Source organism: Photinus pyralis, unplaced genomic scaffold, assembly GCF_008802855.1.
Source record: "Photinus pyralis isolate 1611_PpyrPB1 unplaced genomic scaffold, Ppyr1.3 Ppyr1.4_LG4, whole genome shotgun sequence".
NCBI lineage: Eukaryota > Metazoa > Arthropoda > Insecta > Coleoptera > Lampyridae > Photinus > Photinus pyralis.
Window position 1 is genome coordinate 32,814,790 of NW_022170511.1, and position 26,917 is coordinate 32,841,706.

The window sequence follows — 26,917 nt, forward strand, 5'->3', positions numbered from 1 at the left end:
GGCAGTTGAAAAGATGGTATCGATGCATCAAAGAAAGTATCAAACGCAACAAATGGGCTCTAATGTATACTTAGGTGCATACTGTATTGAATAGCATTTTTTATTACAAATACAACGATATATGGCACACACACACACACACAAAACAAACTCTGACAACTGTTGGTTTCAACAGAATGGTGCACCCGCGCACTACGCCCTAATCGTGGTAGAATACCTATCGGCAAAGTTTTCAATTTTCCAGGAAATTTGTGCGATACACACGATTAGGGCACTAATCTATAGTAGGTACTTATTATAAAAAAAGGTAACGGTTTCTTATCGCAATTTTACAATTGCGTTAGTTACCAAATTTAAATACCAAACAAAAAATTAATTAGGTAAAACAAGTGTGAAGAAATGTTATTATTTACTATGCGACCTGAAACTTGAAAAAGTGGCGCTCCTCCTAACCCCTAAACTACTTCCTACATTGAAAATGCAAGGATATCATTTGTAGCAAATTTTTTTATTATGTAGAAGTATCTAACAGTTTTTTAAGAAACAAACAATAATCTGAACCCCCTTTAGCTCAAGAAAACGATCATATTGTTAGAAAACGACTATTTGATTAAACCTTATAACGTAAAGAAATCATTATTTCTTATTAAACACATTGCTTGGTAACGCTGGCAACATCGCAATCAACACTGTTTTCGTCAAATCAACAAAAGTAGTCGCAAGATCTTGAACATTTCTCCAAGAATCTCGTTTAGATTCTTTCCTTAAATCGTCTTGAACCATCGCAAAATTTGCTTTCAATCTGGCATTTTGTTCCACTAACACTTTTTCCTTTGCTTCCTCTTCTATAATTTCACTAAAAAGAAATGTAGCTAGTACAAGAAAGCAGTTTTGGTACTTACGCCATTAATTTCGCTGTCTCGAGTTCATAATTGTTGGCGGAAACCGAGTTCTCCTTAAGTTTGTGCTCCGTGGATGAAAGCTGTTTCTCTAAATTTTGAACTTCATCGCGAAGTTTAACTATTTCGTTTTTCATATCGGACGCCTATTATCAACAATTACTTAATTTTGTAAAAATTACAAAAATAATCAATTACCTGCGTGGTTAACAGTTTAGTTTCATCAAGCAAAGTCTTACTTTTCTTCTGTTCGATCCCTAAGTGACATTTTGTGTCAAAAATATCATTAAGACTAGTCATTAGACTGTTCTTAACATTTTGAGTTTGCAAGTTCGTTTGCATGATACCTTCCTGGGTGCTCTTTAACTGTGTCTTTAGAGCAGCAGTATCCTATGAAAAAGTATAAGTTAATTTTTCCATGGCGGTAACTGTACACAACGAACCTCCTTTAAATTATCATTTTCTTTTTCGCGCTTGTCAATCTCGATCTCAAGATGATTCACGTCGGCAAGCGCTTGATTTCGTTTTTCATTTTCCGACGAACGCAATTGATGAAGCGCATCTATTTGTAATACCAATTGGGAATTCTACAATGCATTGCAATTTATTAGATGTCAGCGAGGAGTTTTTGCGAACCTGCGCCTCAAGACCCTGTAACGTTTCAAGAACCTCGCTGGTTTTAGACTTTTGTCTGCGCCAGGCATTCAATAGTAGCAGTTGGTAAATCCGATGACCGGCATCTTTGGTCGGTGACATTTTCTTTGCGAACTTGGAGGGTGGGGATGACTGAATTTCAGGGAGCCGTTTTTTGCTATTAATGATCTGTATTATAGTCATGGAATTCTTTACAACATACTTACGTATTTGATGGTTTGGAAAGGTTAATTTCTGACAGTGTCAAAGATCTTCTTCTGGTAACTTTTGGATTGGTCGCGAGCTGTGTAATTTTGTTTATTTGTAGAAGTTGGCCGGTAATCTTTTTTTGCGCACTTTTTGCAGATGTGGGCTTCGGAGCCAGCATGGGAGATCTGGGAGGGGTTGAGAAAGGTGTTTCAATTTTAATTGAAATGTCCACACCATCGCCAGAGCCCGATAATTTATTGCTTGCAAGAATTCGTGACATTTTGGATTAGTACTGCGAAAATTGTTTGTCCAGCCGTCTAGATTCTATAGGGACCTCCGTAACTTTCTACAATGTTAAAATAAGAAGACTTGATATAATGGTAGATTAAAGTAGTCTGCTTTGTTTGCTAACCTGTAAAAGTTGTATCCAATCACAAGCGTGATTGTAACCAATATACTACATTTATCCCTGATGGAAAACCGTTCGGTACCATAGTGCAGGAAACCGCAGGACAGAGCCCCGCTTCAGTGTTGTTTGGCCTGGGACTAAATATTACCGTGTAATTTGAAATTTGGAACAAGACTCGGTCAAGAAGAACCGTTTGGAACGAGTACGCGGAAAATCTGCGTGAGAAATTGAGTGTCATCCATTTCTTTACATAATTAAAACAATTGAAAATATTAGTATTTAAACAATATGGTCGAAATAATAATAGCAATTCAATTAACTTAATCCCGATTCCATTACTTTTAAACCTCATCCTGGATGAAAAATAATCCTAAAAGTTAATGAGAAAACACGGTCTCAGTTACCTTTGATTTAAATTTTGAACATTGTCGGAGTGATTTCAAAAAACACATTGCCGAATCACGGCTAACGGCGATATTCAATTTTTATATTTGATTTTGTGACAATGGAAACTTTCCCCTCAACATTTCTAAATTGTTCTCAAATATTTGAATAACTTAAAAGTACTGCCTTTTTTTGAGACCGGAAAAAAAATTGTCTGAGATCGAGATCGATCGAGAGTCCATAATTTCAAACAGTTTGAAGATTGGGCTACTAGATCAAAAGTTACAGCCCTTTGAATTTTTTTTCGAAATTTGTTTTTTGTCCATAACTTTTTATTGAGAGGTCTAATCGAAAACGTACGAATTGTTTTGGATTCTACGCACCAAAATTAATAAGAAAAAGTGTTTTCCCGAGAAATTTTGGTGCAGTCGATTTTTGGTAAAAAAGGAAGGTTATAACACTGCCTTTTTTTGAGGCCCGAAAAAAAAATTGTCTCAGATCGACCCGGAAAAAAAATTTTCTTATAGAATGTGGCCTGTAGAATCCATAATTTCAAACAGTTCCAAGATTGGGCTACTAGTTCAAAAGTTACAGCCCTTTGAATTTTTTTTCGAAATTGGTTTCTAGTCTATAACTTTTGATTGAGAAGTCTGATCGAAAAAGTACGAATTGTTTTGGATTCTACGCACCAAAATTAATAAGAAAAAGTGTTTTCCCGAGAAATTTTGGTGTAGTCGATTTTTGGTAAAAAAGGAAGGTTATACACTGCCTTTTTTTGAGGCCCGAAAAAAAAATTGTCTCAGATCGACCCGGAAAAAAAATTTTCTTATAGAATGTGGCCTGTAGAATCCATAATTTCAAACAGTTCTAAGATTGGGCTACTAGTTCAAAAGTTACAGCCCTTTGAATTTTTTTTCGAAATTGGTTTCTAGTCTATAACTTTTGATTGAGAAATCTGATCGAAAAAGTACGAATTGTTTTGGATTCTACGCACCAAAATTAATAAGAAAAAGTGTTTTCCCGAGAAATTTTGGAGTAGTCGATTTTTGGTAAAAAAAAGGAAGGTTAAGTATTCAAATACTATGCGAAGTATTCGAATACTTCTCAAAGTATTCAAATACCTTGCGAAGTATTTGAATACTTTATGAAGTATCCAAATACTTTGCGAAGTATTCAAATACTAAATATTTGTGTAAGTATTTGAGTTACAAAAACAAATACTGCTTCCATAAAAGTATTTAATTACAAAGTATTTAAATACTTTAAAGGATTTGAATACTAAAAAGTTTACAAAATCGAATACTGCCCAGCTCTGCCCCTATTGAGCGCTCACGAATGTGAATCTTTGTACTGATACACAGAAACGCTTTAAACAGTGGAAATAAAGGCATTTTTAAGGCTCTCGTTCTATTTTGACAATTTTACAAAATATTTATTAGAACATCTGTTTTTTATAAACAATATGCCAACTAAATTACTAGATAAATAGGTACAGTGGCACCACGCTCAGAAAGTCCCTGACAGAGCGTGTGTCCGAGGGCGCTAGAAATTTAAACCGTACATTCTGATGCAAAATTTAAAGACACTTTAAGGGAATTACATACCTTATCAGATCGTAGATCCAAGCTATATGCGCCTTGAAAAAGAAGAGTGTGTATAAAACTGTAGACGGAAAACGTAAAATAAAGCAAATACAAGAAGCAAAGTGTAAACTAAAATAACGTGAAGCGTCAACTGTCAAAATGGAATAATTAATAATTATGGCGCGGAATGTATCGCGTCGTTTTGCAGACTTTCTATTGGCCAGCCTGAATTATTTCAAAATTAGTTCGCATATTTTCCTTTTCTGAGCATGGTGGCATCATGACACGATATGAATGATATAACAGCAACTCTATTGCTGTTTCATTCATCCTCACAGATCCACGGCCAACACGGTGGCCCTTTGAAATCGGGGGCCTGGGGCAAATCGCCCCAGTTGCCCCCCCCCCTCTGGGCGGCCCTGTCCCCACATAAGGCAGCGATGCTCCTTCAAGCAAAATAGTTATATTTGTACAACTATTAGAGAAGAAAGTGGAGTTTTTCAACAAGAGTTCAATTACACATAATTTTTTCTGAAACTGCAATCAAAATTGAAAAATTATCGTATGCAATAATGAAGCTTGAGACATAGCAATCTAGATACGGGTATGTTTCAATTTTAAAGATCATGATATATTAGCAATTGTTTTTTACTTTCCTCACTAGAGATCACATTCTCTTAACCCTTTTTAAAGACGACAGTAGGTAGGTAGTTGTTTCTAAAGTAGTTTCAGAAAATAGTATATTAAAGTACAAGTGTCATTTGACGAAGTGCGACAAGTACACAAATGACACGTGTGCTTTATACTATTTTTTCTATTTCGACTTTTATTTTAAATAATAAATTATACAAATTATAAATATTGCCTTTAGGCGTTGTTAGGCAATTTTAAACTATCATTCAGTGTATGTTGGTAATAGACACAATTCATTCATTTTCACGTTGGCTAACCTGATTCCTGTATTTTCAAACTTCAAACTTTTAATTATTTGGTCATAATTCCATTTTGCGGCAGTTATGATGAATACGGATGACAAATACGTCTCTTGTACCCCACCAGAGACCCAAGAGATTGCCAATGAAGCGACGTTAAATTTACTGCCTGTAAAATCGAAAGTAAAGTACGAGGAGTACAAAATTTTTGAAAACTGGCTGGCCGAGAAGGGAGTTCAAAAAGTAAGCAAGAATGTACTGCTGGCATATTTTACTACGCTAAGTAAAAATAAAAAAAGTTCTGCCCTTTGGAGTATATATTCAAAATTAATCGGAATTAATACAATCGGTCAAGTTCCTCGTACGTTATTTACATTTTACAGGTTATGTTTAGTTTTGATTTGACGGATACCGTTGACAGCAAAAAAGCGAGGGGTACCAATCCAACAAAATAAAAAAAATAATGCGTTTCTATTTCTTTCAGCATCATTTCTGTCTAGAAACGCACGCAAACTGGGCCAATCCAGTACGGTTTCGGTATTATTTCCACATCGAAATAGAAAAACATTTTTTCACTACTGTCCTGAGCACAGGCTTTCCAGAGCTCGTTGAGGGCTGGTGGACCGAATCATCTACCTTGCTACTTCCACGGTGGAAACAAAATTTACAAACGTAAATTGTAGAAAATTTAATTCTCTATAACATTGAGTAGAATGTAGAACTCTTCTGCAGCTAAAATGCACTCACATGCACGAATATATTTAAGCGAAAATCCGAAGAAAGTGCCTATTTTTTTCTGTTTTTTCGATATAGCGGCGGGCGCGGAGGAGGTGGAATTGTTACATTTAGTAACACTTACTAACCATCCTGGACAACATATTCAAAATGTAGAACTACCGGGCCGTTTGTAAGGTAAGCCTCCTCTATTCGCTGTATCCTGGCCGGGACCAGCTATATCTAGTCGTACAACCCCAAAGTAACTTACTGGATTCTTTGTGATGAGCAATTTAAAACAGAAGTGAAAATAACCGCAATTCTCTAAAATAGAATTTCTATTCCTGATGCTAAAAGGATGTCTGATGAAAAACGCTAAGGAAAAACTGTTTTTTGAGAGCGGTTGGGAGCTCGAAAGAAGTAGGTAGTGAGAATCAAAGTTGTAGAGAATTTAATGAACTTTCCTTTATTATAAGAAGATTTTCCCCTACGACGACCCCTTTTCATTACATACAAGCAGGAAAGTAAAAAATGTATCTTTCCTTCCACCCTCCCTTCCCCGAGTCGGCAGCTAGGTGTTAGGACTTTTAGTATGTTCACTAGGTACTTCACATCTCATTTCGGAAAATCCCGTGTGCATACCTATATGGGTAAACCTTACACAAAATGTTAAACTTTACGACGACTTTTCTGTCTAAGGGTTAACTTTTTCAGGTCCCACAAGCCAGCAGAGCCATTTTAGAAAAATGAAGGACGAAATACATCAGAATTATAGGCTGATTATAGACCCTTTTTGGACACTTGAACAAATTTGCAGGCGGCATCCTCTAAAGAGGAAAACTATGATTTTGCTGGCTAAAGAAGAAACTAGCTGACCACATTTGCGGTTTGCTTCGAAGACGAAAAATTCAGATCACAAAATTATAGGCTATTTATAGGCTTTTTTTAGACACTACAACAAATTTTCAGGCAGCATCCTTTAAACAAAAAAACTATGATTTTGCTGGCTAAAGAAGAAGCTAGCTAATCACATGTGCGATACTCTATGCGCATGTGCAAAATTTTTGCCTTGTAATTAATATCGATCCATTAATAGTGACTGTATAAAAACAGTGTGGTCATATGCTCTATATCCGCCATGTTTTTCCCATATTCCTCATTAAGCTGATCGGTTTAATTGAATTGGTAGATCTTGGCATTTTTCTATGGTTACAATATTATTGCCACAACTGTAGGTAGGTATACAGTCACTGTAGATCCATTATAAGTCACTAAATATAGAAAGTACCGCAATCCATTGGGCCCGTGTGTTAGAGAGAGAACGCATGTTTTTTGCCCAAAAATTGCGGAAGTTACCAGATTCTAGTAACTTTAATGTTAGGGATTGTTCCACCTGTTTGGAGACATATCTGTCAAGTAGCTATTTGAAATTTGAATTTTCTTTTACTAATAAATCAAATATATAGCAAGTTGTGTTTCAGCTTTTAAAAAAAGTAATGTTAAAAGTGTCTGAGTTGTCTATGCATCTTCTCTTGTATTATAGGAGAAGAAAAGTTTAAACGATATTCCTGAATTGGAAAGAAGTACAAAAAAAATTAAAATTATTCGTCTCATTATATTATTAACGAACCTCGAGATCGTTTATAATTTTGTATTGCTGCCTGCCTGTGCGTCTGTCTGTTCGTCTGTCTGCCAGTGTGTACGATAACTTTGTGTAGAAACGTCCGATCGCTTTAAAAATTGATATACACATGTTCTTCAGGATATAACAAAGTTCACAATTGGTTTTCGGCTACGTAGACCAATTCGCCAAATAGTTACAGACCAAAAACTGCGCAAACCTCCAAAAAGGGTTTCTAACTCTTGTTACAAAGAACATATGAATGTCCGGTTTTCTGTGTTAGTAAATATTCCTTAAACTTCAGGCAACTATGCAAATGCAAACAAATACTGCGTATGCGCATAACAACTATTTGTATTTGCGCAATCCTAATTTTTTATTTGTTAATATATTTAAATGAAATTCTGTATCTAGGCACCTCCAATAAAAGTGAAACTAATGCCAAATCAAAAATTTTGTTTTGCGCATGCGCAGTCGGATTTCTTTTATTTGTTAAGGTATTTAAATGAAATGTTGTATGCAGGCACCTCAAATAAAAGTAAAACTAATGCCATTTCAAAAAATTTGTGTTACAAGCTATGCTGATCAGGTGGGACAGAATCAACCCCTTAGGGCAGTGGTGCGCAAACGGTCGATCGCGACCGACCGGCCGATCTCGAGTACTTTTTGAGTGGATCTCGAGAAACATTTGCGATTTTCAGAAAACTAAATTCTGCCGTTTCCACTAATTAACTAATTCTATGTACAGTATTTTCATGAAATTCTGCAAATTGCGCCACGATACGCCCTACCTATGTAGACAACAATCCTGCTTCACACATACTTGCATTCTCTCAGAGTCTAACAACATTCAGGTACATCGTCAGCAGTTCAAGTGTGAGCACCCCTGCCTTAGGGTGTATTGTAAAAATGATGTATGTGGGAAGATCTCGAGGATTGTTTGGTATTCAGTTGTATTGGGCGAAAGCTCGTTGAGGGCCCAGAACAAGAGAGGGACAATAAATAGACAATAAATAAATAATTTTTATTTACCCACTACATCTCCGAGAGGGGCAAAATCAAACTGATGTGGATGATAGTTTTTTTTGTTTAAAGGATGCCGCCTGAAAATTTGTCTAAAAAAAGCCTGTAAATAGCCTATAATTTTGTGATCTGAATTTTTCGCCTTCAAAGCAAATCTCACCAGTGGTCAGCTAGATTCGTCTTTAGCCAGCAGACCCATAGTTTTTTTCTTTAAAGGATGCCGCCTGATAATTTGTTCAAGTGTCCAAAAAGGGCCTATAATCAGCCTATAATTCTGAAGAATTTCGTCCTTCATTTTTCTAAAATGGCTCTGCTGACTTGTGGGACCTAACATTTTCTCCTCTTTGTTTTTACTTTTTGGCAGCCATCTTAGCCACCAGCTACAAGTTTCAAATTGTGCATTTTGTGAATTTTAGTTTTACGCTCCCCTTACAAACCTGCACTATTTCGAAACTTCCAGAGTTATTTACAGGTAAAAATCTCCAATTACTGACGTACCTATATCTTCCTTGAAGCACAGATTCCAGAAGGAATAAAGTCTGTGCTTTTGGGTCTGATACTAACAAAATACCCCTATGCTGATGCAACATTAATAGTAGGCGTGTAAGGAACGTTGCATAACATTGCGAGCAGGGACATTTTTTTTGCTCTAAATTGTGAAAAATTGGATAATAAAGATAGATGTTATTATTTATATAAGTGCGTAGTATTGGGCAATATTTTCAAAATGGAATTTTTTTCAAGGTAAATTAAGGTACCCTCTAGTAATTCGATTTATTCCACCGTTTGCATGTCACTGCTTTATGTTTGCCTGTTTGTAAATTAGGCTGTGTTTTTATGGGAGTAGAAGTGAATATCTCATCATTTAAATTTAAGGGTCGATGGTGTTTCGCAAATCGTGACTGTAAATTTCGTACTTCCCGCGCCTGCAAAATGCTTGAAAGGTACGCGCGCGCTTTCGTTTCACGATTGCTCAACTGCGTTGTGCTGCCATCTTAATAAAGCGGCTTTGTGTCGATACCGTTGAGTTTATCCCAAAATTTGGGGATTCTTATACAATCTCGTATTAATTTGGTTACCTTAAGATAAACAATCGTGCATTACACCTTTTAGATGTGATTAAATGTGAATTATATCCGTTTTGAAAGCGAAGCAAGTCCCGAGGAAGCAATGCGTAAACTGCATGGTGTAATTTGCAATGACGCACATTAAATGAACGCTATTGTAATTTTAGGTCATGTTAGAGCATTTTTTTAGAAAAGAACTTGTGCTGTAAAGTTTATTGTGTACGGTGTAAACATGGAGTCGACCGATACAATCGTTAAAAGTCCCGGAAGGTTAAGAACCAAGTCTACCAGGCGATCCACAAGCCCAAACGAAAGCAATGTGAATCTTAACGGAGAGGATGATACGGCCGAGCTTAAGAAGGCGTTGGAAGATAAAGAAGATGACATCTTCGATTCTTCAACAGAAGAGAGCCTTTCGGGGGAGCAGAAAAGCGAAGAATTAGATGAAAAAGCTAGACGTGAATCCAAACCTGCGAAAGGAAGGAAGAGGAAAGCTAGCGAAATGAAATCATCAGACGAAAATATGTCAGACGAGCCTCCTACTAAAGATAAACCTGCACCAAGAGAAGACGAAGACAAAATGGAAACGGCCCCCGAAGAAGAGGGGTCGAAATCTGATGACAAAAATGTGTCCGATACTACCTCAGATATGGGTATGTCTCTCGATATGAAATCGGATACTCATACGCTGGGAAAGGGCAAACGGGCTCGAGTCCCTAATAAACGCTACAGCGATTTCCCATTAAAGTCAACGCGTCTGTCACAATCAGAGCTAATTGACGAATTAGAGAAGAGACCGAATTTAGAAAATGGCGAAGCGAAAGACAGTACGGATCACGACGTCAACCTCAACGTCGACTTAAAAGACGATTTATCAGAGAAGTCGAGCGTCGGTAGCCCCAGCATCGCTTTAAAAACGAATTCCAGTTTACGCGCTAATCGCACCGGAAGCCCTTCGACGCCCACAATGAAAAAATCCAAGCCAACCGTCGATTTATCCAACCCGTGCTACTTAAAACCCTTTAAATACGGCTGGAAGCGCGAGTTAGTATACCGTGCCACAAGCGATTTTAACACGAACAAACGAAACGGCGACATCTATTACTACACGCCGAACGGCAGAAAAGTGAGATCGATGCGCGAAGTCTCGGAAAATTTAAAGAACAAGGAGCTGACTCTCGACGATTTCACCTTTTTCAAGGAACCTCTCGGTATCGACGATCCTGAAAAGGAGATTATTCGGGACGCCAAGATGAAGTCCGCATCGTCCACACCACTGATGGTGAAGAAGAGTACGCCAAAAGTGACGAGGACGCCGAAGGTGATGAGTCCGAAGCCGGCCGCCGTCGCCGAATCGCCAGTCGATTCGTCTACCAAGGCAAAATCTCCTCGAAGGGCATCGTTTAAGGTAAGCATCGTGTGTTGCAATTTGTTGTAGTGTGATTAATTCCTGGGAGCAAGTAAAGAAGGTAAGAGATATAGGAATGCTCTCTACTGTATTTTACATAATATTTGAGTGTAAGTTAATGTTCTGCGGTCATCAGTAATTTCCTCTACTGCTTTCGTATTTTAAAATTATTCGAGAATTGTACAGGGTGGTTTAAAATGTGTGTTACAAAAGAATATTGTTGGATGAAGCAACGCAGTGTACGTTTTTCAGAATTTTTTATTGCTTTGACACATTTTTATCTCCATCTTTTCATCTGAAGGGTTGAGTTTTCTCTCATGCCTGATCTAGATTATTATTTAGTGTTGAAATTGTCAAGATTTCAGTTATCTACTTGCTTGGAATAGGATCGAAGGAGCTTTCAATTGATTTGTCGCACAATGAAGTTTCACTGTCTTTTGCTTCACATTTTTAATGTAGATACCGAGATAGGTAGTGCTAAATATTTGTGGATCAGTTTTATTGAGAAAACAAAACTCAATTGTTTTGTGTTTCCACCTTTGTGTCTGTCTGTTCTTACTTTGGTTTTTGCACATTAATGTACTTGCTCAGATTAATGGTCTTGGTCTTGCAAAACTTGCTAGACCCAGTCTCTTGTCTTGTCTTGGTTTTGCGGAAGTTATTTATTGATGTTTTAAGGTTATTTATTAAAAATACTTGCTCCAAGAAATGTGAAATGTGATTTATTCTTTCAAATAAAATAGTTGTGTATATTAATTGTACTAATCTCTGGATATAGTTCTATTTTTAGCACATTACCACAGAAATAAAAAATTATTGTGGCCACTTTGCCCGTCTGTCTTTCTCTACTGTGTCACTCATATATTTATTTTAAGAGCTATTGTCTTACTTTTTCCTAGGAATCGACCCATACGATGTATTGCTAAGCCTGATTTTTTATTTTATTTTATTTTTGGTCTTTATTTGTAAGTGGGCGGGGGTTTCAAGCAAGACTGCTGTACCAACCCAACTCACTATACATTTACAAATATCCATGCCCGAACCCAGATTCGAACCAGGGACCTTAGTACCGCAATCGCGCTTCCACGCAACTGCGCCACACAGGCCGTCTAAAATTTAATGAAAAAAAAAACATGAATGCTCTCTAGGTGTAGCCATATTGTAATATTTTTTGAAAATTTTAAGTCGCGAGAAATTGTGAAACGTCGTTAATGTTTTCCATGTTTATTATTTGATATTTTGCGACTGAGGATCTGGGAGTAGTGGGCCCCTTTGGCGGTCATACATTTTTAATTAACACACAGTCTTTCTTGTACTCTTCCTCACAGCGCTTTATGTCTTCTTCTACAATTTTTTTGTCCAGCATCCTCAGTTTGTTTATTTTCGGTTTTTCATAGCAATGTTTTATTTGCGCATTTAAAGTATTAATGCTCTAAAGAATACCAGACAATGCTGATTACTCCAGAAGATATGCCAGAGAAACAACCTAAATTTACCGATTTGGCTTTTATTTTTTTGTCATGGTATTTGAACAAATAAAAAACACTTTCTCAGTGCCACTTTTTGAGCTCTACAAGACGCCGCACAGTGGGGTATTTGAATTATAGCTGGCCAAAATTCAAAATATTGACCGATTTGTATAAAAGTCGCAGAATATTTTTATCTTACAATGAAAATAACAAAAAAAATTTTTTACTCCAAGATGGCGGCCGGAAATGACAAAATTTTATATCTTGCTTGTATATGTACCAAATTTGGCTCGTGCTTAGGTGTGCATATGACAAGTATCGACAAAAAAATAAGATATAGGATAATAGGAAATTCTTGGTAAAAATTTTGTAGGCTACGACCAGTGGTTCTCAACTAGTGGGCCGCAACGGGATCGCAGAACCTGTCTGAGGGGTCACCAAATACAGGGAAAAATTAAAAATAATTATTCTTTTTATAAAACAACTGACTGTAAAAAAGTTTATTAATAAGTTAAACTTTACGATTTAAAAAATTACAATAGTAAACGTTTTTATTATATATAAGTATTTAAAAAAAATTATAATTCATAGGAAAGTCGGCAAAATACTCAACCTAAAAAGTCGTAAAGGTTGAGAACCACTGGGATACTTTACTAAAATACCTGCACTGTCTTAGACTACCATGATAATAAGTATTCAGATGAGGAACCGCTGCAGCTGCCAGCTGCTACTGTGTTCCTCTACTTTAAGATCAAAAATACAATGTTAAGGCTTTTATTGCTTTTTTGTTGATAACGCAACACTAGAAAGTCCTAAAGTTCGAAACTAATTTCACCTTTAGATATTTTATGCGAAAATATAACATTTTTACTGTGTAAAATGTTCATTCAGATGTGCAAATCGGGGCTTAAGTATACCACATGCATTTATAAGTATGACAATGTGAATAATCCGCACCATTATCACATGATAGTTTGGGCGCCGATTTATAAAAAAGGCGCAAAAACGCGAGTTTTTTTTTGAATACTAAAGGAGCATAGTGTTAGCTTCCTTAAAACATATTTCAATCAACCGGATCGAGATCGGAACATATACTTAATGTCTCCACTTTAGTGCCACCAATTCCCTTTTTAAGAAACAATAGGCAACTTTGATTGATGACAAAAAAAAATAACGGAATTTTGATCAATGTAAGTTCAGAAATAATGACGACTTACCTGACACATTATCGCCCATAGCACACCACATAAGAAAACTTGTCATAAAATTAGAAATAAAAAATTGAAATTATCTTGACGCATGCTCTTGGAATTTTGCAAAAATGCACATTTAAAGGCCAACTTTGGAATGGCACTGGCAAAAAACCGGTCGCACCCTTAGCAACAAAACTATATATTATAGTTCGTGGACACCTGCATCCACGCACAACGTCCTAATCGTGCGAGATAACCTATCAGAAAAATTTTACATTTTCCGGGAAATTTCTTCGATAGGTATTTTTGCACCATTAGGGCGTTGCGCGCGGGTGCACCATCCTGTTGAAATTAGCAGAGTTGTCTACTTTTGTCTTTTTTTCTGTACCATATATTGTTGTATTAGTAAAAAAAAAAATGCTACTCAATACAGTGAGTATACATAAAAAATAAAGTTGATGATTTCTCTGAAACGAAGCATGGTATTAAAACGGCGTTTTGTAGAGCTCCAATAGTGGCAATGAGAAAGTGTTTTTTATTGTTTTGTATTTGTTCAAATACCATGACAAAAAAAATAAAAGCCAAATCGGAAAATTTCAGTTTCTTTGACATATCTTCGGAAGTAATCGAAATATTCTGGTTTTCATCAAAGCATGACAATAACTGTTTAATTGCGCAATTATTCCCTAATTTGACCATCCTCGAATCTATGTACCTTAGTGATAGAGCGTTGGGCTACATAGCTGGAGGTTGGGTGTTCGAACCTGGGCTGAGGTAAGAATTTTTCATCTGTGGCAGAAAAGGGAACTTCCTGAGGTCAGTTTCGAGCATTCTGCCGGCTACTCCGAATTAGGTTTTCTTAATTCGTAAGGTAAATACTGGAGTAGTATAAAACAATTTAATAATAATAATAGTAATAAATATTATATTATAAAATAAAGCATTATGCGGGTCACTCTGTAATTGGGCGCAGAACAAGAGAGGGATAATAATAAATAAATAAATAAATCTTCTATGGTTTTAGAGCTCCCCTTGATAGACATCCTTATCTTGGACACAGTGTGTATGTTTTCTCTTTTATGACATGTATTTCAAATAATTACCACCCATTTTCCGTCGATCCCGTTTCACACGATTAAAACGCAAATTCAATGAGTATGTCCGTGTACATATACATAATCAGTATTTTGATTTTGAACAGCTAGGATAGCTCACTAGTGTGTATTCATACCTGCTATAAGGATTGCTTCCCAAATAAAATTAATCACCACGGAGTAAATCGTTTGTGCACCTCTCATACCTAATTAAATCCGCTTGCTTTCCGAAACACGACTTTTATTCCGGCTCATATTACTTGTACAAATTAATTGGCGAAAGTTTGACACCGCTATCTCTTATATTTCTCGAGTTCGACGATAAAAAGGTGGACCGACGGATAAAACCATCACATAAGGGGAATTTTTTCCCCTAAAAACCAGTAGTGCGGACCAATGATGCCAGCTTTGCTATCCAAATACGTCCGATTAATATAATCGTTATGTGCATAATTTTTTTTATTTTACCCTTAGTAGCTTTGCTAGGGGTGTTTAACTATGGCAATAAAGATTAAAAGAAAACGTTGTTTAATTTACATCTACACCTCTCCAATGTTCAATCTCTACGTTGTAACGAAATATTTTCTCTCTCTAAAATTGGGCATGATTGTTGTAGGTGTTTTAAATGTTTCTCCCTGTAGGTATGTGTTTATGTAAGGATAGAAATTAGGTTTTTTCCAATACAGTTAATACCTATTTATCCCATCAAGCTTACATACACAGTGACATGGATAGTGTGTAACTATGGATTTGGTAAATGAGGTATTCATCAGTATATCTATGCACATTTGTCAAAATTAATTAATTTTGCTTCTGCTGTGAATTATCAAAGGCAACAATAACGTCCGTTGTAAGCATTGAATTATAATTTTTTTGTAAATGTGCTCTCTGGTAATAATAATGTGTTGTGTTACTTACAGGTAAAGTTGCCGTCGCGGGGCGGCGTCCAAAGCAAACCAAAGTTGGAGAAAAAGGCGTCTAAAAATGATTCCGACATGGACATTGGCACATATCCTCCTAATTGGAGTTCGCCGGTTGCAAAAAAAGCAAATAAAACGCCTACTAGGTAAGTATAATCGGCAATGCAGAGTGCATTACTATTACTATTGTGATTTTGTGTTAAAATTTTCGATATGTTGGTAAGTGATAACATTGTATTGGAAATAGTTTTGTGCTATGTATGTAAGCTTGTCCGTCTTTCCTACACTCCCGTCCTATACCTTACCACATTACAGTTTGAGCACTACGGATAAGCCGTGTCGGCCATGCTCCATTCGCTGCCAAGGAGTATCGGGGATTATTCCCACGCTACAATGCCGCATTTGCCTTTGTCTCTACCATTATGAGTGCGTCGGCCAGTCCCCACTATCTGCAATTCAAGGCTATGTGTGCAAGGTACGCACTGCTTAGACTAATGTACTCCTATAAATAGTTGGCAATTAATGTAAACTGCAAAGTAACTTACATTGTTTTCTGCAGAATTGTCAGCTGGAACAAGACCCGAACACAGGCTGTACATCTACAGTTGCACCTCCTCCTCCCCTCACTCCTATCAATGCCCTCAAATCTGTACATACCCAACCCACCACCTTACCTAAACTTCAACGAATACCGCGCTCAAACGAATCTGACACCGATTTGAAACCAACTCCACAACCTGTGGAGGAACCACCCGAGTTTCCCCCAACTGAATTACCACGTTTAACTCCGCGACCCACTCTTTTACCTAAGACATCTACTTTCACCGCTACTTCTGATAAAGTTACCATACCCCCCTTGCAAATAGAAAAAAACAAAAGCATCGTAGGTTCAGTTACAACGTGGTTCCCCTCCAGTTCCACGATTCAAGTGAATGCCAGTAATAACCCCACATCGATATCTGAAAATATTTTAGTGGCCCAGCAACGTCCACAACACGTGGAATTTTTGGGGACTAAACAATTTTTAATAATTCCCAAGCAAAACATTCTGGCAATCTGTCCCACATTTCCGACGAGCGCGACCGCTCTTACAAGAAATAAACAGGTAGATCACGATGCTCAACTCAAAGTTGCGGCCGAGGGCTCGACGGAGGTCGCCAGCACCCCCGATTCCGCCAGTTTAGGTCCTCCTGTTGAAGTTTCCTCGATCAAAACCGAACCTGTGTCGCCCCTAAAATCCTCCGATCCCGCTCCCACCCCCGCTCAAGAGCCGATGGAGGTACAATCCTCTGAATCTGATCAGATTCGAGACGATTCTACTGCACAGAAGAGACCCGAGGAGAATCCGGATGAAGATCAAGAGTGAGTGTTTTTTTATGAAATACCTATTTAAAACGTATCCACTCTAATTTAATTTATTTTTGCAGGCTTCAGTTCCTTTAGCCTCTCCTTCAGCCAAAACAATTCCAATACATTTGTTATTTTTTTTTAATTGTCAAATTTGAATTCATTTTTTGAGTTGAGTCGACTAATATTGCATCTTGTTGCGCATGCGTGAAGTTTGAATATTTGGCAGATTGCCAATCCTAAATAAGACAAATTATATGAGATAAGTATTTGAAAAAGTGTGATGATAGGGGAGAAAGCTTCGTTTTCCAAAAGTCTCAAAATTTGCGTTTTTTCAAAAAATTTGTTCCTACGTTTTTCGATACACCCTAAAAACGTCATGTTTGAAAACTTAGGTTAGAGCCTGAGTTTGCAGGAGTTTTTTTTTTGCAATGTAAAATACGGTCTATATCCTGTTTTTCCTCGTCTTTTTCTACCGAAAGTATGGTGTATGTACTCTTTGCCTCTTGTGAACAGTCAGTTTTGCGTTTGGGGCGTACGGTGTGTATTATTTTGTTCTGTGCACGACTATTCATTTTCATTCTATAACCATTAGATAATACATTCATATGATTTGTTATATCCTTTTTGTGTTATTTAACCAAGTTGTTTATAATCTTTTTCATTTTTCGTCTACCTTGCATTGCAGTCTATACATTTTGTACAATCTGATAGTGTGGTTTGGTCAATAGTTTTTTGTTGTTGTGCCAACCACAGCCTCCTTTTTTTTTTAAATTTCTATTACACTGAAAATCATATAATGTGAGACCTGCGCTTAATTTTGCAAAATTTGGGCACAACCTTTGTTTCATTTTATTTGATGATGACGACTGTAATGCACCTTTCTACTGTGTAAGGGATCTTTTATTTCTGGGTCGGATTGTACTGCAACATTTTGGCATCAATTTTTTCGTGGTACAACTTTTGATGATTTTAATTTAAAAAATCGAGTAATAAAGTTGCCTTCCAAAATCTTTGTATTTTTTATTGGGCCTTTCATTGATATTTAAATTTTAAAAAATTCTTCAAGACACTATGACTCCAGTTTTATACAAAGTTTGATTTGATCGAATTAAAAACACATTTTTTTTATCGATTGTAAAAATAAACATTTATTATTGAGTGGTGATTATTTTAATAATTAATTAACTTTTGGGTGCCGTTTAGATTGTTTTTTAAATTAAAAAAAAAACTACTAGGGTCATCTGCTTTTATAAACCCTGTGTGACACTGGTCATAAAAAAATTGTTCTACTATTGAGTCGTCATGTGGTTATGATTGGATTGCCAATCAAAATAATTTAAATTTTTGAATTCTGGTACTTCATTTTATTTTTTTCAAAATTTGAACTGTAGACAGACCCCGTTCTTCCTTTTTTCTAAAATTCAACTTTTCTTATTTAGTTGGGGTTCATTTTTGAGAAGAATATTGTATCTTTTTCAGCCGTCTTCATTTTTACATGCCCGTTCATTTCATCTTGGTTGCTATTTGTCTACTAATTGGCATAATGACTAATAATAACAAATTAAGAAGGAAAACAATCAAAGATTTTGAGAACGTATATAACTATTAAAAAATGTGAACATTAAAGTGTCTATTTCAACTCTTTGTGATGTTACCGTCTACTGTGGAAGATTTTATTGGCTCATTTTGTTGCAGAGCGAAGAAGAAGAAACAAAAGGTGATCCCTACATCACGTTCGGAATCGGAGACAGAAGATTTCAAATTCATGGATAGCTACTTACAGAACGTCGCCTACGGTTACAACACACTACTTTACGTATTCCAATATCTGAAAGTACAAGATCTGCTGAGGGCAAGCTGCGTCTGCTCAATGTGGAGAGATATCGCGAGTCATTCCATGCTTTGGAAAACCGTGCGTATGAAAAATTCGCAAATTCACAATTTCGGAGGTCTGGCTGACGCCCTCGAGAAGCACGGTACCGTCCATCTAGACTTGCGGAAGATGTTGCTGCCGAACACGAGCGGCGACGACATCTGGCAGGAGTTCACGCGCGAAATCGCCAAGGTTAGTTCGCTGAGAAAAATCGAACTTTGTCGGTGTCCGGCCTTTGTCGTCGAACAGCTGCCGATAACCAACCCAAAACTTCAAGTAATAAATTCGGTTACAATCAAATGCGAAACCATGAGTCTCGCGCCGATGGTCCACGTGAAGGAGTTGCAGGAATTGCGTCTGAAATCGACGGCCGGTTTCGCCCTCACTTCGGATTTAACCGCACTTTCGGATCTTACATATTTAAAACACTTATCCTTGACATCGATTAAGGAATTGAATAAACTAAACATTGACGTGATCGCGGATCTCAGAAACCTCGAGTCGTTGGAGTTGGGGGAGTGCACCGACTTTCCAAAGAATTTCGGCAGTGAGATACTGACCAGGCTTACGAAGTTGGAGAAGCTACGTCTGGAAAAGGGTCAAGGTAATTGTTATACTTTTGAAATTTTGGAGGCCGTTAAAAACATGGCCCACCTATATCAATTGGAGCTTGTAAATTTTGATATCAAACCTGGATTCGACTTGGCGTTAGGCGCGTGTCCCAACATTAAAAAGTTGCTTATAATACCAACGTACATCTCTCAAAGCGCAACAACTAATCATATGGTATTGGGTGGTGTCCTAAGGTTACAAAGTACATTGTCACAGTTTGTATGGGGCGTCACGTTAGAGTTATTACGAGTCACCGAATTATTCGTTGATCAGTGCGAGGAAGACAAAGAGAAGAAGGAGAAACGACCGATAGCTAATGGAGACAGTATACCCGTATTGAAACCGGTTCCTTTGGCAAGGGAAGGAATGGCTGCTGAAATATTACCCGCCCAGGAACCTCCACAAGTAGAAATTTTGCCACTCCCCAATCTGCAAAAGTTGCTCTTATCGAGTCTGCCCACAACTCGAGTGAAGATCTTAAAAATACCTTTCCACGCTACCTGGAGACAGAGCATACACGATTCGGTGAACTAAGTAGCATCTTATTTTAAGTGTAGGTGTACTATTAATTTTAAACGTTTATTTTATTTTGACCATTAGCTAACAAACTGTACGAGAAGTATGAAAAGTGAATGATTTTTTTTCTTGAAATGTATATTATTGTTGACTTTGTACAAAGAAAATGTCATGTATCACATTTTCAAATTAGAAAACTTGTCTCGAGATCCAAAGTTTGAGTACTTGTTATGTAAATTGATAAGATTTCTACCTTGACAATGTGTTTGTAGGGTATTACAAACTACAGCGTAAGATTTACAGTTTGGTTGTATCTTCTAAATTATTGACTTTTCAATAAATTTTATAAGTAAGCAAATGGTGCCGGTGTCATTAACTTATGAGCACTATTTTTTATTAAATATACAACAGGTAACCGACAGAAAATTATTGGGTTTGTTTTAAACAATTTTTTAACACAAATGGGGGCCACTACTAGTCCATTAACTGTGTCTTCTAACGATGCCGTTTTTCAGATGACTAGATACGAAGAATCGCATATAATTTTCAGGACGAGAAATTTTCCACGCTTACCCAATTAAATTCGTATTCACAAGTGCTGAGTTTTGAAACCATAGAAATCAATCGGAATAGATTTGAGAGCGCAAGCCATTTGGCTCTTGAACGGAGAAATCGAAAAATAGTTGATTAGTTTCATTAACAAGTCGTATTAGGTATGTTCAATTGACCTTTCATTATCATCAAAGTAAATACAATTTAGTTACATTCAATTGCGCTATCCCTAAACTTAATAGTTTGCTGCAATAAGATTATATAGCTCCCTATTTGTTCCTAATGGTACGTTTATATTTGCATTGTGACAGAATTCTGGATATAACAAATTTGTGTTTTTAGTGCATTTTCTATCGAGGAAGGTGCACAATTGCAGCAACTTAGTCTAACCCTTTGAGGCCTTAACTACTGCAAGTGTTCAATATATTTGTTTTTTTTTGCATTCCGTAATTGGGCAATGGTTACCTTTTTGTTTGTAGAGACTAGTAAAAAAAAAGCAGACATTGCACATTGAAAAAATCAGATCTGTGAAATTTCTTCTGGAGATCATTTGAACCATAGATGGTGTTCTAATATAAACACCAGCACTTGCAGAGAGTAACTGCTGCCACGTTGGGATGTGCGTTCCCCTCAAAAAGTCACGATTTAAAGTGCGCCACAATGGTCTACTATATTCATTTTAAGAAGGTAGTGGTAGAAAGCATAAGGGAGCTTTAACCTTCACCGTGATTGCGTAACACACGTCGATATGCTGAAAAATAAAACGAGTGACGAATTTTGTCAGCTAGTAGTTTCTATTACCAACTAAACTGTCATTGGTTGTTAATGTCAAAAGATCCAAGCGTGAAATCGTTTGATTTATATCTGTTCGCAGTGGTGGATATATCTACTTTACATTAATTTGGTGTCGTTTTATATTTTCCCTGTGTATGCTTATTTTCAAATACAGCACCTTATAATGAAAGCAGTATAGTGGCTTGCACCTGAGCGCCTTGGGTTCGATTCTTTGGCATCAAAAATTTTTTCCCACAAAAAATGCGTGCCCAATTCAACAGTTGGATATTAAGTTATTGCTCAAATTTTTTAAAACGCAAACTTACACAAAATGTGCATGCTCCAGTGAACGCAGTTCTGTAAGCGCTCATAAAGACAAACGTGGCGCTCATCTTGAAACTCAAATATGCACATGCGCAGCGTCAACTTTCCTATATATGAAGATATTACTAATAAAAATGCTTAGAAGTGCCCCTATAGCCTTTTGGGAAATACTGATCTATGCATGGAAAATGCACAGTTACATAATATAAATGACTGCTCATTTTGGTGTGCTGCGTATCGGTTACCGTATGCTCCACCACAGTTGAAAAAGAGGTTAATTGCATTCTTCAAAAACTGGACATAGCTCGCTGAGGTAGTAATGCTAATCAAGAAATTTTCCCGCCTGTTGCCGATGTCATATTTGGTCTGCGCCGTTATTCGCCATCTTATGGCGTGCGGCCTGTATATAGGTCGAAGAGCAGTGTTCTCTTGTTGTAAGGTAACAGTTAAAATCATGGAAAACTAGATTATAACTATCTTTTTTGCAGATACGTTCATTGCAATGAAGTTTGAAAAAAGCTTATAGCTATTTTTGGAGATTCTAAGCTGCGTAGTGGATTCAACAGATGGCGCAGCAGACGTGAAGGACCTAGTGACTAATACAAACAATGGCCACAAGCAGCGGTTAGCTCTGCTCATCCGCCATTAACAAGCAACATTTTTGGCGGGTTTGTATTGTTTTGTTAGAAGACGAAAGTCAAATGTTCTAATTAAAATCGATTATTTTTGGGGCATTTTAATGAAATATTTTTTAATTTGATGTTTTATGAGAAATCGAAACTTCGAAATTTTATATACAGAACACTACTTAACCACATACAAACCTACGCAGACGTCTGATGGGATAAGTCGGACCTCTACTCTGCCACTTGTTCCTACACCATCACTTCCACACCTTCGGCTCGTTCATCACTAAAATACCTAGACCTCTAAATTTCCATACAAAAGATATAGTTACTACTACTCGGTATAGGTTCGCTTGATACTGGTTTGTACACTATGGCTTTTCCATGTCTTCGTTTCATTCGTTATTTAAGTAGACCTGTTATTATACTTCCAGGCAAAAGGTATAGCTTTAGAATCAATGCCAAACAAGCCGAATTTCTTCCATCTCGCAAAAAGTTGGGCCAACTACCCTACCCACCCGAGCCGGCGACTCACCACGCCCTACGTCAAATCGTCGTCTGGGAGCTACGAATTTTAAAACGCGCGCATGTAACTCCACGGGCACGCTCTCTAGGCGCTCAACGAGGTCGAAGCGAATTTACTTAAGGGCGCGCCTGAAATGAAGTGGATACAGTAGAGGCTCGCAATGTCATAATATGTAAATGAATATTGCTTGAGCTACTTCTGCTTGTCATTGATAGATGTCTTTAGTTACGTTCAAGATAATTTTTCTGTAAGAACTACACACGTGGGCTAAAAATTTCCGCTCAAAACCATATTATTATATGCTCAAAACAACCATGGATCGCCAATCAATTGCAAATCTGTACATGATATATCTAATTTCGGATTTCTTTTTTGTTTAAAGGGACATCTTGGTATTTGTGGCTACACTAAAATGACACTTTTAGTTCCTATAATAGACACCTCAAACTTTTAATCAAAAAGCATACAAATCTCATTTAATACTAATCCCTTCGATCTCAAAGTGTGCATTTTACTTCACCGTTTCACTGTGAAGTAGAATAGTAGAACAGTAGAGATTGTCGCTCTCGTCGTTTAACTTTGAATTTCGATTTATCGACTATTTTGTTATCGATTTGCGTGTAAATTCTTTAATACCTACACCAAAACTTCCTTTTTCAAATACAATATTCAAAAACTTTCTACTCATTCGTAAAGAAACTTATTTGCATGCTTAAACCTTAGTTGATATGTACTCTTTCGCCACCTATCGGCATAAACCAAAGCAGTGCCGTTCTTAAGGCTGTAAAGTATCTACTGAACGGAGTATGTAAAGTTGCCTATTGTCAGTCGCCAAATTTAGCCATTTATAATTGTGTTTGATGACGGAAGCATAAACTTAGGCCAAAGATAATGCACATTTTCTATCTCTATAAACCAAGCGGCGCGGCGCAAGTTATCTTTTTGCATTCTCGAGCTCGAGGTAAACTTTTTAAGTCGTTTTTCTAAAAACAATTTCCAAAATTGGTATAAGTTCGTAAAGTTAATATTTATAAACAATACCTAATGCCAAGAAAATTTGTTTCCTTTTTTTTTCAAAATATGGCACCCAACATCCCTCGACGTAACCCCAAAAAAAGAAGATTATGCCGGCGTTATTGTCTAGCTTAAAGCATTCACCTTTCACAGGAATATTCAAACGCTTCTTCATCTTCACTCAGAATTCAGATATCGTGAATCGAAATTAAGCGTTTTCGGGTAACGAAACAGGTACACTGTCCAGCCACAAAGGACGTCTCATAAAAATTAATCAAAATCGACGTTTATTAAAAAAAATTAAAGATGAAGTTTCAGAACTTGCCTGGCACATTTTCAGTTAAATTTTATTCACTCGCTGATAAAAAGTAAACAAAAAAAATTCTACCCGTGTAGGGTCGGGAAAGAATAACCCTACCTCAGAGGGCACTGCGTGTCGTAAGAGGCGACTAAACAATTGCACCTTGGTCGCAACCCCGAATATGGAATGGCGGGATATGTAATGAACGTGTTTGAAGAATTGTTACGGATTACCCAGGTGATGGATGTTTGCAGGATGACCAACAGCTCTTACTTACCGCCAGTCCTGGATTAAAGGGCGAACCGAAGCTCCGATATCCTAGGGTGAGTATTATCATAGTACAATACAAATATATTATGGCATTATCATTGTGTATTAAGGTATATATATATATATATATATATATACAATGGTATTTATACCCTCATGAAAATGTTCCAGTTATTTGTAGCTTATAACAAAGAAATTGTTAATTCTGATTTTTTACGGAATCGTGTGTGATGTACTTCCGAATGAATTATTAATAGGTACCTATCCAGCAGAAAGGCGCTAAAATTAATAAGCAATAATCCTTCTTAATTTACAAAAATTCGCGTGACCTTCGTGTCAGTTTTAAGTACATTGTATTGAATTATGGAGCATTGTAAAATGGCATATTCATCCTTGTTACGGAAATGCTGCCACAAATAAGTACCTATCTTAAAGTTTTATAAGCCAAAATTTCCGATTGCCAAATAAGTGATGGTACCTACTGCATTAGTGTAGGAATGTAGGTATATACTTCTGAAATTCCTTACTGACTAAAATTAATTATAATTGTTTTCGCTACTATTTATTATTGTTATTAATGGTTACTTGTCAATTAGCACGTAGTCACTTAGCTATTCTACTCCTATAAAAAGCCTAATGTAAATTTCTGTTGTTTTATAGGCCATAACGCTTTGTACATTTTACAAAGATGAGTATTATAATGACGTACCTACGTTCCTACTAATTAAAGTGTAATAAAATTTTAGAATCGTGCATATCCTGCAAATAGAGCTTCCTCATTTACATATCCGGTTGTTTACAGATCGAAATCTATTCATTATGTATAGGTACCTGTTATATTTAGGAGAGTGCCTACTTTTTCACTTTATTCTACGCAGCTTATATGAAAATACGCAAATTAGCAATATTGGTAATTACATCTTTTCTATATAGAATAAAGAATGATAGTACACACAGGTTGTTCGCTAGGCGGCAGGCCTTTCTCTTAATTACATAAGCAAGCAATGGCATAACATGATAATGTTAAGGGCGTTGTATGAACAGGACTAAAATATTCCCTCCCGATTTGCATTAACGTCTCCCCTCCAAAAATCATTAAAAAATGTACAATCTTATCTTTATAGGTACACTTAGGTGAGACTCTACTTTTACAAATAGCCCTAATAATAGTTAGGTATTTACATAGAAGTCAGAAAAATGATACATTACTGGCGAGGAAATAATGAAGTGCGAGGCCCCCTTGGAACCGAGTACTTTAATCTCCGAGTCAGGTAATGAAATTTTACTGACGAGTTTTGTATTAAATTTTACCCGAAATCGTTTTTTAATACAAAATTTCAATATTTATATATAACTTTTGATTAATGTCAATCTGTCAGTGACGGTGCGGCCGGTAAAGTGACAGGTGCGGCCAGTAAAGTGACAAACGGCAGGAAACGTAATCTGCTCTGCCTCTGTCATGGAAACTAAAATTTCCTGACAGAAAGTAAGCATGAAAATGAAAGTTTCAGGACGATTTTGGGTAACTATAGTTACCTATATTACATTTTTGATTTATTTCCATCTGTTCACTATCGCCAAATCATCCAGCGTTGAAATCTTATAAATAGCACTTGAGCGACACATCAAATAAAAGCTATTAACAAATCCAAAACAAATGTCCAAATTGAACAGTATATTCACCTAAGGCATGATTTTTAGTGAATTTTTAATCAACTTCGAATGACCCCCATAAGAAGAAATCAGTTGATCTAGCTCTAGATATTCAGTAATTTTTCATTTTTAATAATTTTTGTTGGAGATTTTGTGGTGAAGATAATCAAAGGGAAACAAGTGAAAATCGCCGCTTGATATCACATTCCGTTTCCTACGTTACCGTTGATGCGTCTTCCGCTACTTTTTGACGAAGTAAAAGAATCAGATTTCAAATTTTGATATCTTAGTTTCTGTCCTACAGGGAGAGTGGGAGAATGTTTTAGGTTACCCTTCATATTTCAGTTCACATATGATTTAACGTATTAACTTTAATTAAGTTAACAGTAAAATGTGTTAACGTTTTTCCGATATAGATCAGTCCATTAAATTTTATCCATTACCATTGTAAGTATTTATAATAAATACAATGCCATTACGAAAAGTATGGATGAGAGCAAAAGCATGCTATACGGAATTTGATATGATACATAGGACACATACATAATGTAATTATGTTACATAATTTATGTACTTCGTACTCATGCTGTAAGGTGTAAGCAAATACTTACGTGCTAAAGTAAAGCTTTAAAGTCGAAGGTGTATTTTTACAACCGGGTCTTTCTGTTTTTATTTTGCTGAGTTGTAATTTAAAAATGTATGTATTTACATTGTGCTTACAGAACGATCTAATAATAAATACATAATAATGTGGGCGACTAAGCAAGCTAGGTGCTTTCATTCATGCATTGGCTCAAAAAAATCCTACTTTAGGCTCAGGAGTAGGTACAAGCAATCAGTCCCGTCAAATTGTTTATCTTTAAATAGATTTCTTCGCTGAGAATGAAAGATCCTCTTTCTTTGCCGAACGTTAGTGATTTCTCCGGAAATTTACGCGAGAAGGGTAGGTCATTGAATAATTTTTAGC

General features: G+C 36.6%; 2 protein-coding genes across 2 annotated transcripts; one reads left to right on the plus strand and one right to left on the minus strand.

Annotated features, from left to right (window-relative positions):
* Positions 1-489: 489 nt before the first annotated feature.
* On the minus strand, positions 490-2,222 carry LOC116168074 (ERC protein 2-like). Its single transcript, XM_031483727.1, has 7 exons — positions 2,155-2,222; positions 1,760-2,088; positions 1,536-1,710; positions 1,343-1,486; positions 1,098-1,289; positions 903-1,045; positions 490-856 (listed from the first exon to the last, which is right to left on the minus strand). The coding sequence occupies exons 2-7, from the start codon at positions 2,020-2,022 to the stop codon at positions 637-639; spliced, it is 1,137 nt and encodes a 378-aa protein (XP_031339587.1). The 5' UTR covers positions 2,023-2,088; positions 2,155-2,222; the 3' UTR covers positions 490-636.
* A 7,085-nt stretch (positions 2,223-9,307) lies between these two features.
* On the plus strand, positions 9,308-20,290 carry LOC116167806. The gene is made up of 5 exons (XM_031483343.1): positions 9,308-10,883; positions 15,560-15,705; positions 15,875-16,034; positions 16,119-16,921; positions 18,605-20,290. Exons 1-5 carry the CDS (start codon positions 9,708-9,710, stop codon positions 19,926-19,928), a joined length of 3,609 nt encoding a protein of 1,202 aa, XP_031339203.1. The 5' UTR covers positions 9,308-9,707; the 3' UTR covers positions 19,929-20,290.
* Positions 20,291-26,917: the final 6,627 nt, after the last annotated feature.